The sequence below is a fragment of the Syngnathus leptorhynchus genome, chromosome 20 (assembly GCF_054491065.1).
Source record: "Syngnathus leptorhynchus isolate UIUO chromosome 20, UIUO_Slep, whole genome shotgun sequence".
NCBI classification, from domain to species: domain Eukaryota; kingdom Metazoa; phylum Chordata; class Actinopteri; order Syngnathiformes; family Syngnathidae; genus Syngnathus; species Syngnathus leptorhynchus.
The window spans coordinates 5,073,530-5,091,862 of record NC_141214.1 but is presented as its reverse complement, the minus strand read 5'-3'; the positions used below and the strand labels follow the sequence as shown (position 1 = coordinate 5,091,862).

General features: G+C 44.2%; 3 protein-coding genes across 3 annotated transcripts; 2 read left to right on the top strand and 1 right to left on the bottom strand.

Annotated features, from left to right (window-relative positions):
* Positions 1-1,146: 1,146 nt before the first annotated feature.
* On the top strand, positions 1,147-9,673 carry LOC147041037 (synaptic vesicle glycoprotein 2A-like). The gene is made up of 13 exons (XM_085900278.1): positions 1,147-1,286; positions 2,462-3,103; positions 3,190-3,370; positions 3,451-3,602; positions 3,659-3,792; positions 3,857-3,946; positions 4,023-4,130; positions 4,375-4,463; positions 4,525-4,689; positions 4,777-4,910; positions 5,128-5,334; positions 5,459-5,618; positions 5,701-9,673. The coding sequence occupies exons 2-13, from the start codon at positions 2,503-2,505 to the stop codon at positions 5,882-5,884; spliced, it is 2,205 nt and encodes a 734-aa protein (XP_085756404.1). The 5' UTR covers positions 1,147-1,286; positions 2,462-2,502; the 3' UTR covers positions 5,885-9,673.
* LOC147041036 (cathepsin S-like) lies at positions 8,461-10,154 on the bottom strand. The gene is made up of 7 exons (XM_085900277.1): positions 9,970-10,154; positions 9,764-9,886; positions 9,506-9,652; positions 9,110-9,334; positions 8,873-9,038; positions 8,702-8,804; positions 8,461-8,633 (listed from the first exon to the last, which is right to left on the bottom strand). The coding sequence occupies exons 1-7, from the start codon at positions 10,087-10,089 to the stop codon at positions 8,534-8,536; spliced, it is 984 nt and encodes a 327-aa protein (XP_085756403.1). The 5' UTR covers positions 10,090-10,154; the 3' UTR covers positions 8,461-8,533.
* A 5,111-nt stretch (positions 10,155-15,265) lies between these two features.
* On the top strand, positions 15,266-17,799 carry tbxta (T-box transcription factor Ta). Its single transcript, XM_085900896.1, has 8 exons — positions 15,266-15,679; positions 15,846-16,110; positions 16,194-16,328; positions 16,419-16,480; positions 16,736-16,797; positions 16,858-17,031; positions 17,111-17,237; positions 17,389-17,799. Exons 1-8 carry the CDS (start codon positions 15,453-15,455, stop codon positions 17,651-17,653), a joined length of 1,317 nt encoding a protein of 438 aa, XP_085757022.1. The 5' UTR covers positions 15,266-15,452; the 3' UTR covers positions 17,654-17,799.
* Positions 17,800-18,333: the final 534 nt, after the last annotated feature.

Sequence of the window (18,333 nt, the reverse complement as noted above, 5' to 3'; positions counted from 1 at the left end):
GATAAGCACTTCATATTATAATGGCTGGACTGTGGCTGGACTGCGCAACAGATCATTTGGAAATTTGTGAGTGTATTTTCTTTTTTTATATTTGCTTTTAGTCAAATGTGCAGTGGAAGAAAGCTATTGATTTTTCTATGCGGTATTGGCCTGCGGGGCAAAAATACACGTACACGTAACAATGGACTGCGTAACCATGTGAATTGATGGTGGCCTGATATGTTGAATTGCTCTGTCGCCCTCTCGTGGTAAATGTCTGAAGCACATTCTTAAACCATTGTACATAGCCGATCGAGTACCGTAAACTAGTTCACTTGTACTGCACACGTTCTTCTTAGCCACGGGGCAAAAATACAAATACACGTAAGGCACTGGACTGCATAACTATGTGAATTGATAGTGGACGGATAATTTGAAGTGCTCTGCCGCCCTCTCGTGGTGAATATCAGCAGCACATGTTTAAACTATTATAAATATAGCCGATGTACTTTTATTTATATTTTTACTGTATATTATTTCAAGAATAGTTTTGACTTGTGCTTGAAGTAAGAGTCGCATACAAAACCATAAATTGAAATGTGAGTAGAAAGTCGCTGGGAAAAAAAAGTCAAAACAGATACCAGGAAAATATACTCAAGTAGTGTAGTGCAACAATGTGTGTGTATTTTTTAGGAGGGGACGGGGGGGGGGGTACTTCACAATGATTGCGTGTAGGCGTGGGCTCCTCACATCATCATCATCATCACCACCACAGCAGTAGCCTCCTCCTTCTTCCTCCTCCTCCTCATCAGCAGCACCACCACATCATCCTCTGAAGACCGAGAGGCGCGGTGAGTACTTAGCGGGGAAAAAACCGTCACGTTTTCACGTATTCACTCGGTTTTTAGACCTTGCTGCAACAGTCGCGATGGGCGCAATAATTAACGCGTTTTTATTTTTTTTATTTTATTGTGGATGTGTGTTTGGGGATTGGGGGGTATAACTGCGGGTCGTGACAAGCTTGGGCGGATTTGCATTGATTCCAAGCAATAAATCAGCTAATTGGCCTTCTGACGGTTTTTTTTTTTCTCTCTCCCCGATTTGAGTGGCGTTGTGGTTGCCGTTTCTCTGTGCAACAGAGGCCTTCCCTTCTTTCCTTTCCTTTCCTTTCCTTTCCTTTCCTTTCCTCCCCGCCTCCCCTGTTCTCCTCCCCATTATGAATGCACCGGAGGCTTTATTTGCACAATTGCACCTGCGAGAGAGAAGCCAATGCAAATAACAAGCGCACGAAAATAGCAAGCAGTGAGGTTAGTCTTTTTTTTTTTTTTTCTCTCCACGGCGTGTACAAATGGAGGCGAGGCGATACCATGCAATGCTGGATTTCCTTGAATGGAGCACGAGGAAACCTGTGTAAAATGTCTTGGAAATTCTCTTCATTTGCTGGGTTGTGGTTTATAGGCTTAACATGTACGATTTAATAGAAATACAAATATTTATCATTTAAATACCTTTTAAGTCTAACTGAAATGTCCCCATCAGGGTAAAAAAAGATTCATGTTGCCTTCAGGGACGGTCTGAAATCACAGTTTTATTTGCTACAACGTAATTCGTGAAACGTTGATTTTGAGCGCGTCTGTCTGTCTGTTGGTCGTTACTCCATCAATCTGTCCTGCATCCATACGTTTTTTTACGAGATGCAGTCAAACAGATAAATTGTCTAATTTTTAAATTGATATACACATCTATTGTTTTGCTATGTCCTTAGAGGGTTGTACTTTTGGGCGCACTTAATATTTTGACTGTAGACCCTCACACCACCTGTCAGACCTCAAAAGGCAATGCTTGAAGTTTTTGGGCTATTGTGCAAACATGACTGGGTCCTTTTTGGTGTTTGTGGGAAAACACAGAAAACAAAAGATGATGATGATACACACAATTGGGCAGGCTTTGATGAACAATCAATTTCATGCCTGGCTTGTTTTTAGCGCCTCACTCCTGAGACGATGTGGCCACTCACTCTTTTTTTATTTTTATTCCTTTATTTGAAGCACCCTGTGGTGTTAAAACCCGTTTAAATGTGGTGGGTGAGTCAGGAAAGAAATGAATACAATGCACAAGTGAATTCATCTTTTTTTTTTTTTTCAAGCTTAAGGTTATATTAGGGTTAGGTTTAAAATGTTTTTTTGTTCTTTGTGCTGTCGAATGACTTTTTTCTTTTGGGAGTCTTTACTGCATTGTGTTGTTGGCACTTAGACACTTCCAGTCTCAACAGTGACTCAGCATTGACCTCCTGCGTGGCAAATGGACGTTTGGAACCAAAGTGGGCTAGCACCATTTTAGTTTTTTTGTAGCGAAGGCTAACCTAGCAAACTCTGCCCCCTATAGGTCAAAAATGCAACTAAGCATTGATTTCAACCAGTCTTTATTTGAAAAGAAATGTTGTTGTTGTTTTTTGTATTTCTAATCTTGTCATCCCTTCCAGTCGGTGAACTTTTGCCACCAAAGCCAAGCGTCCCCCACAAAATGGAGGACGGCTACCAGAACCGGACGGCCTTCATCAAAGGCGCCAAAGACATCGCCAAGGAAGTCAAGCGTCAGGCCTCCAAGAAGGTGGCCCGCAGCGTGGACCGCGTCAACGACGAGTACAGCCGCCGTTCCTACAGCCGCTTCGAGGAAGACGACGATGAAGACTATCCGGCGCAAGACGGCGGCGGCGGCTATTACCGCGGCGACAGCCAGGCAGCCAACGAGGACGATGAGGGCGGACACAGCGATTCCACAGAGGGCCACGACGAAGACGACGAGATCTACGAGGGCGAGTACCAGGGCATCCCCAGGGCCGAGTCGGGCAAGGGCAGCCTCGCTGGCGGTCCCGGCTCGGTTCCCCAGCAGTTCCGGGACGTGGCGGCTTCTGAAGCGGAAAGGCGTAAAGACCAGGAGGAGCTGGCTCAGCAGTACGAGACCATCCTGCAGGAGTGCGGCCACGGAAGGTTCCAGTGGACCCTCTACTTTGTGCTGGGCTTGGCGCTCATGGCCGACGGCGTGGAGATCTTCGTGGTGGGCTTTGTCCTGCCCAGCGCCGAGAAGGACATGTGTCTGTCCGAGCCTAACAAGAGCATGTTGGGTACGCTGAAACGGTTTCCCTGGATTGTGCAAGTGTACCTAATGTAGTGACCTTTGACGAGTCCTTTGCTGTGTGCTCCTCCTCAGGTCTGATTGTCTATTTCGGAATGATGGTGGGGGCGTTCCTTTGGGGCGCCTTGGCTGACCGGATCGGTCGCCGTCAGTCGCTTCTCATCTCGCTGTCCATCAACAGCATCTTCTCCTTCTTCTCATCCTTCGTGCAGGGATACAGCACCTTCCTCTTCTGCAGGCTCCTCTCAGGCGTCGGGTAAAAAAAACAAAAAAAAAAACATATTTACTGTAAATTGCCCAAAAAAAACCGGTTGGTTGAAATTGCAATTGTGTCAGGATCGGAGGCTCCATTCCCATCGTCTTCTCCTACTACTCGGAGTTTCTGTCCCAGGAGAAACGAGGCGAGCACCTCAGCTGGCTCTGCATGTTCTGGATGATCGGTGGCATCTACGCCTCGGCCATGGCCTGGGCTATCATTCCGCATTACGGTGAGTGGCACGATGTTTTGAGAAAAGAAAAGTGTCTATTTTGTTTATTCTTTCAGGATGGAGCTTCCAGATGGGTTCGGCCTACCAGTTCCACAGTTGGCGCGTTTTCGTGCTGGTGTGCGCTTTTCCCTCGGTCGCCGCCATCGCCGCTCTTAGTGCCATGCCAGAAAGTCCGCGTTTCTACTTGGAGGTCAGTCCGTCATTTGTTCAGTTGAAGCTGAGCAACTAAGAACTCGGCTTTTGTCTGGGACCAGAACGGCAAACACGACGAAGGCTGGATGATCCTCAAACAAGTCCACGACACCAACATGCGAGCTAAAGGACATCCGGAGAAAGTTTTTAGCGTGAGTGCATCACTTTGAAATCAAAATCAACACAATCTTCACACACGTTCTTGAAAGGATTATTTTTCGATCCAAGGTGACCACCATCAAGACAGTGAAGCAGATGGACGAATTGGCGGAAGGTGGCACCGACACGCCTGTCTGGCAGCGCTACCGCCTCAAAATTATGAGCCTTTCCCAACAGGTGAGCTGAAACCAAGAAATTCTAGAAAGCTCAAGAAGCTACTATCCACCAACGCTAACTGAAATTAGCATTGATGGCACAGGAATGAAAAAAAACTCCAAACTGCTCCTTATATCTTCCATCTCACCTTTCAGTTGGCTAAAATTGAACTTCCATTTCAAAGTTATGGCGCCATCTATTGCCTCGGCATGCAATTCACACCTTTTGTGGAATTTCTTTTTTGTGTTTATTTTGATTCTTGCAGATCCGCAATAACATCGTTGCCTGCTTCAGCCCGGAATACAAGCGGACCACTTTTATGCTCATGGCTGTTTGGTTCAGCATGTCGTTCAGGTAATCACTTTTGTGAGTCAAAATGTATTGATTGAGTAATTAAATAATTGATATGTGGCAGCTACTACGGCCTGACCGTGTGGTTCCCGGACATGATCAAGTACATCCAGAAACAAGAGTACGATTCACGCACCAAGACCTTCAGCAAGGAACGTGTGGAGCACGTTACCTTCAACTTCACGTTGGAGAATCAGGTGCACCGCCAAGGCTACTACTTCAACGACAAGTGAGTTAGTAGAGCAAAAGTCGACACACCCCTGTTCAAATGCCCGATTTTTTGCGATATAACAAAGTGAGACTTTTACTCCTTTAGGTTCCTCAACCTAAAGATGAAATCGATGGTTTTTGAAGACTCCGTGTTTGAGGAGTGCTATTTTGAAGACATCACGTCCACGCACACGATCTTTCGTAACTGCACCTTCATCGCCAGCTTGTTTTACAACACGGGTATGACACGCAAACCTTTTGCAACCTCCGTTGTCACGGTTGTGTTGGCTGTCACTCTGGCGACAGTGTTGCCAAGCTGTTGCCATGGCGACACAGCCACCTTGCTAATGAATAGGTGAATTTACAAATAGTGGCAAATTTCTATTTTCTTTTTTAACGATTGGGAAACACAGCAAGTTCCAGTATGATGAATGAAACGTTCTATGTGTGCTGTCAGATTTATTTAAGTACAGGCTTGTGGATTCCAAATTGGTGAACAGCACCTTCCTACACAACAAGGAAGGCTGCATGCTTGATTTCAGCGACGACTTCAACAACGCCTACATGATCTACTTCGTCAACTTCCTGGGAACGCTGGCCGTTTTGCCCGGCAATATCGTGTCGGCTTTGCTCATGGACAAAATTGGCCGTTTGCGGATGCTGGGTAAACACTATCATCTTACAAAAAAGTGGACTAGCTTCATGCTAACATAGAATGCAAAACACCATAGACAGGCTAACAATTACCATCAATTCCTTTAATCTTTTTTTTTTTTTAATGCACGCAGCGGGGTCTAGCGTCATTTCGTGCGTCAGCTGCTTCTTCCTGATGTTCGGCAACAGCGAGTCGGGCATGATCGCCCTCCTGTGTCTTTTCGGTGGGATTAGCATCGCCTCCTGGAACGCTCTGGATGTCATCACCGTTGAGCTCTACCCATCTGATAAAAGGTTACATCATATCCTCTTTGATCAAGAACTACTAAACACTTTTTATTGATCGTGGCATTTACATATTTGATGTTGCCTTCAGGACCACGGCGTTTGGATTCTTAAATGCTTTGTGCAAGCTGGCGGCCGTACTGGGCATCAGCATCTTCCAATCCTTTGTAGGCATCACCAAAGCCATGCCCATTCTGTTTGCTGCCGGCGCACTGGCCGCAGGGAGCTTCCTCGCCACAAAATTACCCGAAACCCGGGGTCAGGTTCTGCAGTAGTAATCGATGGCATCAACGAGGTAAGCGGGCCAGCACCCGGACGAGGTAGTGCGGGGCGGAGTGCCAGCCTCTTACAAACACCGCATTGCCATTTTTTCGAAAGCCTCAGAATGCTCCTCAATGTGGATGAGATCATCTTCTTTGAGGGGGGATTAGTTTCGACCTTAGGGGACTCCCCATTTGTTTTATGGTGCAGGTGAGTGTGTGAAAACTTGCGTCATTCCACAATTCTTTCTTAACTAGGAATTACAAGTCGATTGGTTCTGAAAAGCAGAATGTATAAAGAGTAGGCAGAGTTTACATAATTAAAATAAAATAAAACATCATCAGCACACCAATTCCTATGAATGCTTTCATTCAGCATTTTAAAGCAGCTGACTTGCCTGACCATTACCTCAATCCAAAATGGCCGATTTTGTATCCCAATACCTATCACCAGTTTCACCGATTGACATGGAATTTGGTGTCTATCGTAACAAGACCCACAAAAATTCTCAAGGACCCTTGCCCGAATTTGAACACTTGTTTGAAGCGGCCATTTTGAGGTGAATTCTTGCAACTAAATTTTTGAATTTCCTCACCTGTTCTGCTTATTTCTTAGAGGTTCATGCTAGTCATAAGCACGAACTGGGCCAAAAGAAGTGACTGATAAAAACATAAGGCACAAAAATGTAACAAAACATTTCATGTAAATTCACAAGTATAATTTCCCCCATGGTTAACATCCAGTTTGTGTGCGGACAATCAACGACTGAGAATTTAATTTTGTGTGCATCCATGACATTTTCCCCGAAGTGTGTTTGTGTATGCGAACAGCGAGCTTTAAAGTAAAAACATTGAACAACAAAACACCCAGTTCTGCCTGGATTGTCTAAAGATGTGTAAAAATAATCATCGATGTGCACATAAAATATTTGACTGGTAGCAATCCAGGCTAACAGTTTCATTTCCAAGCTCAGCTAACAACTTCAATTTGAGAATTTCCAGCCCTCAAAAGCCCCTTACATCCACATTTGCAAGAAACAAGTTCATGTGCAAAAATAATATTCCACGACTATATTTTTTCAGTTTCAGAGAGAGAAGAGGGGAACTCCACCTCACATTATATGCTGTGTGGCGTTTAATGTAGTAGAACCGGGTGCTCTTTTTGCAAGTAAATATTTATTGGGTGGATTAATTTAGGCTAAAAAAAATGGGCGACTCAATTCGCCGAATGATCGTGGCGCATGTTTGTATAGTGTTGTCTGACTTTTTGGGATGTCTTTTGTGTGCCGGCCGTTTGTGTCTTTAAAAACGCGATGAGTAGCGTTTTATTTCATTTGATATTTTTTTCCCCCCATTGTTCGCCGATGATTGCGATGACATCGGTCTGTTGCTTGCAGTTATTGTTCTTGATCAAAGTGGGATTTTTTTTTTTACATTGGTGAAATGTATGTTTTTGGAAAGTGGTGACTCTGCTCCTCCTTGACCTGGTTTATAGATTTTTATTTTATCAATTATAAGTTTGAAATAGGTTTTAGGAAAATCTAAATACATTTATCTATTTAAAATAGTTTTAAAATATTGCCATTTATATTTTTTTTTAGAAAAGTTTTATATATAAATATATTACAAATATATTTTAAGTTAATATGCAATATGTTTTAATTATAAAAGAAATACTCAAAATTAACTTTGAATGTGATTTAAATGTATACAAGTATTTTGGGAATATTTTAATCATCCTAAATTCGCTGAATGTGTTTTTAATACACATTTAAAATATATTTAAAATGTTTTAAGTGTAAATTAAATATTTAAATATGTTTTGAGCATATGATGAAAACCATGAAATTATAATATTCAAAATATTTGTATCTATTTAAAACATGTTAACACTTGAAATATATTGCATTCAAAATACATTTAGAATTTTTTTAATATCATTGAATTACATAAATATTTAAAATATAAACAAATTGTCTAAAAGGATGCCAATGTCAGCTATGTGAATGCTGATAAAGATACAACCATCTTAGGTTGGGGCAAAGTAAAGTCTTTCCTGCTCACATTCATCCAAAGAGTGCCCCCCAAAAGTTGAGATATTAAATATTGTCTAGAGTTCTAAATAAATGTACATACAGTACATATTGTACATGTAAAGTTATCCTATACATACCCTCAGTGGACACAATTACATTCCCAATGTCAGGAAACAAAGTGCGATTTTGTTACAGTTGGATGGTTTTTAGTTTGCCTTGTTTTTAATGAACCAAAAGTACTTTAAGTGTGAGTTCTGTTGAAAGAATCAATGTACCGTATACAAAAAAAAAACAAAAAAAAGAATATTGATGTTTGTATGTGCAAATATGGAATTTGTGGAACATTCAGGATAATAGTTTGGGGGTGAAAAAAAAAATACCTGTACGCAAATTTTATGGCGTGTTGTCTTTGTTTTGTAAATGCAAAATGAATTCTTGGTGATTTCAGTATTTGAATATATTGGTGATGCAGATGTGAAAAGGTGATGTCATTCTTTTGTGAATCAAGTATTTCTGTGCATATGGTTTCACTAAATTGTAAAAAACTAAACCATCTTCATATACAAATACTTTATTATATTATTTTGAATTCTTAAAACAAGCTTAAATGTCATACAGAATGATAAAGTCACATGACCGGGAAGCAGGCGTGGAGTGCGATGCCGCACTGGTTCCGTCTGTTGCGAGCTATTTTGATGTAACCTTGGTCACCGAATTTCACACCCCAGCTACCACACAAAGTCAGAGAAAAAAAAAAAGTTTAGCAGTCCAAAAATCAAAATTGATAAATTCAGACCTGTTCTTGATCAGCCAGTAGTCTCTTCCTTTTTCCGTGCCGTATCCCACAGCTAGCACACCGTGGTTCACTTTGTGGCTACATGCCGGGTCCTTGTAGACTCCTAATGAAAACCCACACCCCAAAAAAAGATTTTAAGTAAGGGCAGAGACATTTGAGTTATTAACTTACCGTGGCGGTAGAAGTGGAAATGAGAGTGAGAAGCATCAATGGCCACTGAGATGGGGCCCACGTTTGCAAGGGCCACCTTCAGGGCGTTTTCGTCCCCTTTGGGGACAAACGAATAACCCGAACAGTTGGCAGCCCGATCCTGGGGCTTGTACATGCACTCTCCACGCTGACAAGACAAATTAACACATTTTCAGACCCACCAAATGAGAACCAGTTTTGTGGCAACTCCGCCCTCACCTTGGCCGTGTAAGGGTAGGCCCAGTCAGAGTCGATGCCGCCGTTCTTGTTGACGTAGTGGAAGGCGTTGGTCATGAAGCCGCCGTGGCAGCCGTGGTTGCCGAAGTCAAATGAGCAGTCTACTAGATTCTGGGGGCTGAGTGACATCAGTGTACCCATTCTCTTCTTTAGCTGGCCCTCCAAAGCCCCCACGGCACTGAAGGCCCAGCAGGAGCCGCAGTGACCCTGCCCACAAGTTGATATTTCAAATATATACAATCATAATAATTCAACTGCAACAGAGGCATTGTGTTTAGTCTCCACAAGAGGGCAGCAACACACAGGATCATAAAGAACTACCATGGATAATCATCATAATTTGAAGTCACAATTTTTCCCATTGAGCAAAGATCTCACCTGCGTTTTGACTTCAGTCACCAAGCCATGCTTCCTCCAGTCCACCGACGACGGCACGTTTTGCACCCAATTAAAATTCAGTTGGATCCTCTCCAGTTCAGACGGCACCACCGTACCAGTATATGTGCCGCTCACCTCCTCTTTGGTCTGGAAACACACACACACAAAATCATATCTTGGCATCAACTTTGCACCATTATTGAAATGGTTTCAAAAAAATACTGATCAAGCAAATATTTTAACTTGAAATCTTGTTACCAGGTCTCCCAGGTGGTTCATGGCCAGCTCATAGGCGTGCAGGCCCAGGGTGGCTTCCAGGTTGTGGACGTTAATCATCTGCAGGTTCTCTTCCCAGATCCGCCTCCGACCTGACTCCTCCACCTTGACATGCCCAAACAAAGACCTTATTGAGCAGCAACAGGAGTCTAACATCCAAAGTTAAGAAAGTGACAAGAACTTCTAACCTGATGCGAGTAAGCTTTATTGTGGGCCTTCTTCCACAGCTCCCAGTGTCCATCCAGAGCCGGGCTGATGTTGGACCCCGCGACTCCCCACAGGATGGCGAAGAGCAGGATTTGGAACATGGCGGGTCGAGTTAGAAGCTGACCGGAGGAGGAGGTGGTGATAAGCAGGTATGCATGGTAGGTGCAAGCACTCCTTTTTATTCAGTTGGCTGCATGCTGAACACCTGCAGACGATTAGGGTGATGACATCATCCTCACAATTTTTTTTTTTACTTATAATAATTTTAATTTAAGATTTTCTATGTTATAAAATATATATATATATATTTTTTACAAACTATTATTTTTCTATGAAAATTAGTGGTATTATATGACTGATTTGGCACTTTATTTAAATGAAGGGGTTGCATTTAGTTTCATAGCATGGACAGTGAGTGGCAGTAGAGTGCCAAGAATGTGCTTGAGCCACTTTTTGGAAAAAGAGAAAATGTTGAGCTATCTTTGAAAAAAATAATAATTTGAAAACAGGCTAAAAAGGACTCCTTTTGATTTTTAAGTGATGAAAATCCTGTGTTACTGGGTTTTTGTAAGAACTAAACAAACCCAGTAAATTAAGCCTGTTAATCATACAATAAAAATCAATATTTCTAGAAATATCTACAAATGAATACAATGCAATTATATAGTAAATCCCATAAGACAATAAATAAATCAAACTAATCATAGCGCAACAAAACATAAATACAGTATATTAAGATATTACCAAAAATATAAATTAATAATGAAGAAATACTATATTAAACCACTACAATAAATAAACTTATAAGGTATAAATATAAAAGATAAATACAATGCATAAAGGCCATTGAGCGTGTATGTATGTGTGTGTGTGTGTGGGGGGACTGATAAAGAAAAAGGCCGAACTAAGCAATGTGCTACCTTTACTATCACCTGGAAAAAGCAGATTCCAAAGCAAATAAACGTGGTTTAGGAGGTCCGGGGGCGTCTGCTGCCGCATCCACGAGAGCAGCAACTGCGTCCTCGGCCCTTTCCCAGCCTCGCTGGCTCCCCCTGCAACAAAGGAGCAGACGGTGATTGGGCCCCGATCCTTTTGTCTGTGTCGGCATGGGGCCGCGCTTAAAACGCTTGCAGTCACCCGGGGGTTCCCGCCGGGGACCCTCCCCTCCTGACAGCTCCTTCACCTTCGTGCCGTGACCGCCGAGGCGGCACCAGAAGCGAATGAATTGTAGAAATGGCCTCCGGCATAGATGTTGGTCACCTCCCAGGTGTCCGTCAAACGTTCGGATCTCGTATTTTGATCTTTGGCCACGCACGTTTTGACACGTTTAACACGTGCTAAGACGAGATAAGCTATCTATCCAAACAAGAAATGTCGGAAAAAGCCCACTAGAACATCTGAACTTTTTTTTTCGTGTCAGTCAAAAGCATTTCAATTACTGAGTTTGAATGTAATTGGCTAATTACAGACACAGTTATAGGAGGGTGTGCACACTTGTGCAACCAGTTGTTTATTTGTATTTGTGTCTCAACTCTGCCTCGACTTGGCAGAGTGCGAGTGGCTGCTTGAAAGGAAAAAGGAAACGGTGTGAGGAGCCAGTCCAAGATGAAGGGGCTGTAGAAGAAAAGGGGCAATTACTTCTCCTTTCTTATGGAAATGCTAATAAAGTGGGGACGCGGGGTCCCTCGGGTGGGCTTGGGGTGGGGTGGGGGCAATAGAGGGCCGCGGGCAGGTTGAGCGTCACCGTGTAAACTGCTTCCTGTTAGAGGAGGCCATTGAAGGCCGTGACTTTTACTGACTAACAAGCCATCTCCAGGCCTCCACTACAAAGAGGTGGTCTTGCATCAAAGCCGCGTCTGCAGAGAACGTTGCGCCGTCCTCATCCCCGTCACCTTTTCCCGGGACGGACATCGTTATTAAATATTGAAAAAGAAATCCAAATTTGAAGCCCTAGATAATAAATAGACCTGGCTCTAAAAGCAATTTGAAATTTTTGCAGAATTTTCATTTACGTGGAATAAATGAGCAGTGTGATTGGTTAACGTGCTTACCAAATTTGTTTTGTTTGATTTACTTGATGCTCATATTCTCATTGAGTGTACTTGAACACAGGAATTGTGAAGGGGGGGGCGGGGCAGGGCAGATGGGGAACTTGGGGGTCGATGTATCTATTGTCTTTTAATGAGAGCCTTTGATGTGCCCCCACTGTTTGCTGTTTGTACACCTGGGACCCTGTGCCTGCATTCACGTTGGCTGGGGGGGGGCGAGGGGGCTCACTCGCCATATTCCAGGTAACACTTTTCAATCAGCTGGCGTGGGAAGGCAGTAAAAGCAGGCCGGCCCCCTTTTGTTTACCTCCTCCGCTTTACGGTGCGCCGTGCGGCCCGCCCCACCCTCATCCACAAACATCTTTGCTACGGCCCTGGCAGACGCTAGCTGCCCTTATGCCCCCCTCCCCTTTCCTCATGAAATTTGCCATCTTGGGCGATTCGGCTTCATACTTTGCCGAAGTCTTTTTCTGGCTTTTCAATGCGTGGAGATTAGACCAGATTGCAGGAACAGGGTCTCCCGATTACAGCTCATTGTCTGCACGAGCGGAGGCGCCGTCGTGTTGCGTGACCATCTCATTTTAATTGTACATTTGCAGAGGTGAGGAAGTACCGCTGGAGGTGGCGACTCTCAAGTCGCACATCCTCTCGGTAAATAACCTCGGCTTCATCATCTCATGCTTTAACACTTACTGTTTGTCAGTGCAAAGTGGCCTTTTGATCCTACCTCACTCATCCCTCCCCTCCCCACCCAATCTAACCACACACCTCCCACTGATGGTGAGATGATATAAAAACTGCAGTCGTGATTAATATCTGCTAATATTTGCCCCATGTCTTCTTGGACCATCGCGTCATGCGGGCCCCTGAAGTGTGAGCTCATGGCTGCAGATGTGTGCGCACACAGCTGGGGGGTGGGGGGGGGGCAGTCAGGGGTGGTGGGGGGGTTAACTGTGTGTTTTCTCACACACTGGTGTCTGCTGACTTCAGCTGCTCATATTTACATCAGGCAACAGTAACAGGGGGAATAACTGAGGGCAAAACACACCGATATATGTGGCACAAAAATACATCGACTTTAATCGAACTTTCCACGTTGATCCGATAATGCAGTGGTTCAAAAATATTCGTCTGTCCACTGATGACCTAAATGTTTACAATTCAAAAATAGCAGTTATGCAAGCCTGAGTTGATCATACAAATGATATATCTGATATAGTTTATATTATTCTATTTTCTTTATACATTTGTAAAATATTTATCATTTTTTTAACTTTAATTTTAGTCAATCGTCTTTGTTTTCAATATCATATACACTGTATCGATTTGATTCCTGTGTCAATAATAATTCAAATTCCTCGTCAATGCTTTGACATGAGACTTTTTCCTCAGCAGTCCAAAAAAGCCAAAGCCGGCGTTATTAGCATGCCAAAGGTCCCGAGGGTCCCCCCGATGGGGGACCCGAGATGGGGACCGGCATTGGGTGGCGGGGGGCTAATTACTGACCCCACTAATTCTTTTTATCCCTTTCAAAGGGGCTGGCTGATAAGAAGAGTTAAGTTTAGATTTCCTGAACTTGAAGTGGAAACGCAAAAGTGACAGACGAAAGCTCAGGGTGGGGGACTCAATCCACATTACTGTGTGTGTGTTGTGTGTGTGTGTTTTGAGGATGTGAGCAGTGTTTCCTTTGCTGCTTTTTGCCCCCCCCCCCCCCCCCCCCCCTCCTTACAGTCATCGTAAACAAAAATCTAATTAGGAAAAACCAAGGATTGCTTCAGTTCTTAAAAATATTAGCTACGGCCCTGGAAGAACAAAACGCCGTTCTAAACTGTGTTGTGTTTTGCGCGACCGGCGTCTTTTATAGTGTTTTTGTACCCGTTGTCCATCTTGAGGGTCCTGACTCATCCCGCTGATTTATTTAGGACGGCCGACGGAGTACTCTGGAAAATATGCATGCTTATGAGTGTCTCTTTGTCAAGCACCAGACCTCTGCAATATTTCGCACCCAGGTGACACTGCTGCTGCCGCTTGCCCGAAGAGCCGCCATTCCGCAAGGCTTTAACCCCTCCAGTCTCTAGATAGGTGAAGGGAAAACCTCCAGGTAGCGTTTCACTTAAGTAAACAACTTTTTGAGGGAGGTGATCCTACTTACAGGTGTGCAGAGAAAACAGGTAACAGTTAATGGGGAACTTTTTGGAGGTGGTGGGGGGGGGGGGGGGGGGTTGCCATGGCAATATGTGACTCAGCCTTGATGTATATTGCTAGCTTCCGGAAAGTGTGCGTACGTGTGTGTTCCGATGATAGTTGAACACGTTCTTCCTGTCATGTCGCCAAAATAAAAAACAAGCTCACAGAGTGGAGGAGTTGAGAAGTTTTTGAGGGGGGGGCGGGCATGGGGGTACGGGATGTGAAGGTGTGAGAGGTCCCCTTTATATTTACGGCCTCCGTAGAAGTGGAGGAAGTGGTGCAGTAAAGCGGCAGTCGTGCTCCACAGCCCCCTTAACTCAATTCCAAGTACACGACAGTGGAAATCGCAAGGCAGGAAGACGACCATTGAAACACGACATGACTCGCTGAGATGGGAAAATTATAGAGTTGACTAGCATTTTTTTTTTGTTTTGTTTTTTTCATCTTTGGAATGAATTGGCATTTCAAACCGTCACAATATGTTGATTAATTTTTTTACATAAAAAAACAACACTGTATAGAAACATAAAATATAATGAAGAGAATTTAAACAACTCAAGTGTGATATTGTAAATTTTGTTAGATTCAGGTTTGATTCCATTCAGATTTTTTAAATGGGAATTTGAAATTATTTTACGGTGATGAAATAATATCTAATATTGCATATGAGCGTGAGTGAGGTAGGATGCACACATATAGGCCCATTATGCAAATACAGGCATCACTTGCAAGCCATGCAGGCCCAAGCACTAATGGCCCAGCTCAGTAAACGCACCCCCCCCCCCCCTTTGGCCTCCTTACTTTTCTCCCATGTGGATTTGAGACAACAAAAGATTAGCACTATTTGCAAATATACAACCGAGTTCAAAGGCAACACTCTCTCGGCTCGCTTCCTTTTCCTTTGTCTCAAGTGTCGGCCGTGCTTGCGCACTAAATAATGCAAGACTCTCGCACTCATTTCTGCTTTGAAACTTAACCCCGTGCGTAAAATGCGCGTATTTCATAAAGGACCTCGGTATATGCTATTATGAAACTAAATTGGGAAAATGTGGCGGCGTATAGATGTTTTTTGGGGATTGTAGGGAGGCCGAGGTAGGCGCGCCTTAGACCACGCCCCCCAGGCCCCCCCATACGGTCCCCGGGGGCCCTTAAAATCATGAGGCCTTGCGCCGTGTGTTCAGTCAGTACGCAGAAGCTTTGCTGGGATCCACTTGTGTGTGTGTGTGTGTATGAGTGTGTGTCGTTCAAGCGGAAATATGAGCGCTTCCTCATCGTCCTCCTCGAACCCGGACCAGCGGCTGGAGCATCTCCTGAGCGCCGTGGAGAGCGAGTTCCAAAAGGGTAGCGAGAAGGGCGACGCGTCCGAGAGGGATATTAAACTGTCGCTGGAGGACGCTGACTTGTGGAACAAGTTCAAGGAGTTGACCAACGAGATGATTGTAACCAAAACGGGACGGTAGGAATGAGTTTAGTCTGCGGTCTTTTACGCACATTTTACGCACGGTCATTTTGACGCAATTGAGCAGGGGAAATCACGGTTAATTTGATTTATATTGTTATTTACACGACCTTAAAAAGCATATTTGCTTTTCCAAAAAACAAACTTTATGGTTTCCCCGCAGGCGCATGTTCCCGGTGCTCAGGGCCAATGTGAGCGGCCTTGACCCAAACGCCATGTACTCGGTGCTGCTGGATTTCGTGGCGGCGGACAACAACCGCTGGAAGTACGTAAATGGAGAGTGGGTGCCCGGCGGCAAACCGGAGCCGCAGAGTCCCAGTTGCGTGTACATCCACCCGGACTCGCCCAACTTCGGCGCGCACTGGATGAAGGCACCCGTGTCCTTCAGCAAAGTCAAGCTGTCAAACAAGCTCAACGGCGGGGGACAGGTAAGCAGGGGACCGAGTAGAATAGTAAAATAATAAGGGAATTCATGGGCATGGTTGTGATCCATAACACTTAATTTTTGCAGATTATGCTCAACTCCTTACACAAATATGAGCCCAGAATACACATCGTAAAAGTTGGAGGCATCCAGAAGATGATCAGCAGCCAGTCTTTCCCAGAGACACAATTCATCGCTGTCACCGCTTACCAGAATGAAGAGGTTTGGGAGTAGTAAAAAAGCATTATTAAAAGAAAAATGGAAATTTTGGAAATGAAAAATGCTTACAAGAAACAAAAAAATATCTGATAGATTACAGCCCTGAAGATAAAGCACAACCCCTTCGCCAAGGCCTTCCTGGATGCCAAAGAAAGGTAGGACCTTGATGAATGTGTCTCTAAAGTATCCAAGTCACTTAATTGGTCTGAAATCCATCTCCACCAACAACATACAGCGATTGGGAGAACAATTAAATATTTTTTCCACTAGGTGGCAAAAGACATTAAGTTTTGCCATTCAGAAATAATAGCTTTGTGTCCAATTCAATAAACCCAGTTTTTCCTAACTTGACTTTCATCGGGCTGTGTGAACCACTATACGTTTAAAGCAAATTGTCTTCTGTATTCTAGGAGTGATCACAAGGACATGCCCGACCACAGCGTGGACAGCCAGCAGTCGGGCTATTCCCAACGTAAGTCGAGAGAATCCAAAACAACCACAACACAAATAGTTAATGCATTTAATCCGACAGTGGGAGGTTGGTTCCTGCCGGGCCAGAGTCCCATCTGCCCCAGCAGCAGCCCGCCGCAGTTCAGCGGTACGGCGGGCCACTCGTCAGGTTCCTACTGCGAGCGCTACTCGAGCCTGAGGAGCCACCGGGCCAGCCCGTACCCCAGCCATTACCCCCACCGCACCTCCAGTACCAGTAAGATCCTGAGCACTTTCCTTCTTCTATTGAAAATCCAAGATGGATGGATCAGGTTTTGCATATTTCCCCCACACAGATAACTACATGGATAACACCTCTGGTACCTTGGCCCCAACCCACGACAGCTGGTCCCCCCTCCAGATTCCAAACTCCACGGGCATGGGCACACTGTCCCACACCACCAACTCCACGTCCAACTCTAGGTGAGCCCAAACCCACCAGAAAAAAAGTGTACATTTTCTTAAACTTTGTTGCATTGAAATTTTGAGTTGACCAATTTATTTTTACAGTGCATTTTTTTGGGGGGGAATGAAAGATCACATTAAAATGACCCCTACATTTCTGCTTATTTAGTCAGTACCCCAGTTTGTGGTCCGTGGCGGGCACCACTCTCACTCCATCGGGTTCGGCGTCAGGCTCCATCCCGGGCGGTTTGACCTCGCAGTTCCTGAGGGGATCCTCCTACACGGGCCTGACGTCCTCGCTGCCAGTCTCGTCGCCATCCTCCATGTACGACCCGGGGCTGGGCGAGGTGGGCGTGGGGGTGGGTGACGCGCAGTTCGAGAGCTCCATCGCCCGGCTGACGGCTTCGTGGGCGCCCGTGGCACAAAGCTACTGAGGAGGGTCTCGTTGTTTTTTTCCCCACTAACATCCAAGTGTATATCTTTGTACATAGACTAAATTAACTCGCCGTGATGTGTAAACGTGCCTTTTCGGATTTAAGTGCCTTCCTTGCGAGGGGTAGCATGTTCTCCCCCTGCACATGTACATAACTATTTGTATTTGAACTCACTGTGAGTTGTTATTTATGTCATTAAATAATAAATTAAAAACAGTTTACTCCAAAATGTCTTTTATTGTATTTTTAACAGCAGTTCAAAACAGTTAGTTGCAAAAGAGATCTCAGAAACAGAAAGAGCGTGCATTTAGGTGCAGTCTTAATAATATGCAAACACTGTAACTTTAAAAGTGGCCTTTTAATTTAAAAAGTTAAAAAAGAGATGGCTGAAAATTTAAAGATATGAATATTTTCTTGAACAATATGAATTAATTTTCCTTTTCATTGCCTGATATCGATTCATAAACTCGGTAATTGTTCCTTTTAATCAATCAGTTTCCCTGTAAGTCATGTGACTTTTCCTGTCTCACGAGATCTCATCACAACGCGAGAGTAGAAAATTGAAACGACTTGGCGGGAACACTGAATTCGCGTGTCACTACGTTTTGGGGGTTTTAAACGACACTACGACAGCAAAGAACTGAATAAGAGCCAAATGGTCTACAAAATTTGCTAAATGG

Excerpts from the sequence above, each read along its gene's own strand:
- LOC147041037 (XM_085900278.1), top strand. The coding sequence starts at position 2,503 with ATGGAGGACGGCTACCAGAACCGGACGGCCTTCATCAAAGGCGCCAAA. Across the intron at positions 3,793-3,856 it reads GTCCGCGTTTCTACTTGGAG|AACGGCAAACACGACGAAGG; the intron begins GTCAGTCCGTCA and ends GTCTGGGACCAG. Across the intron at positions 3,947-4,022 it reads ATCCGGAGAAAGTTTTTAGC|GTGACCACCATCAAGACAGT; the intron begins GTGAGTGCATCA and ends TTTCGATCCAAG.
- LOC147041036 (XM_085900277.1), bottom strand. The coding sequence starts at position 10,089 with ATGTTCCAAATCCTGCTCTTCGCCATCCTGTGGGGAGTCGCGGGGTCC. Across the intron at positions 9,653-9,763 it reads TGAACCACCTGGGAGACCTG|ACCAAAGAGGAGGTGAGCGG; the intron begins GTAACAAGATTT and ends GTGTGTTTCCAG. Across the intron at positions 9,039-9,109 it reads CCTACCCTTACACGGCCAAG|CGTGGAGAGTGCATGTACAA; the intron begins GTGAGGGCGGAG and ends TTGTCTTGTCAG.
- tbxta (XM_085900896.1), top strand. The coding sequence starts at position 15,453 with ATGAGTGTGTGTCGTTCAAGCGGAAATATGAGCGCTTCCTCATCGTCC. Across the intron at positions 16,111-16,193 it reads AGCTCAACGGCGGGGGACAG|ATTATGCTCAACTCCTTACA; the intron begins GTAAGCAGGGGA and ends TAATTTTTGCAG. Across the intron at positions 17,032-17,110 it reads CCACCGCACCTCCAGTACCA|ATAACTACATGGATAACACC; the intron begins GTAAGATCCTGA and ends TCCCCCACACAG.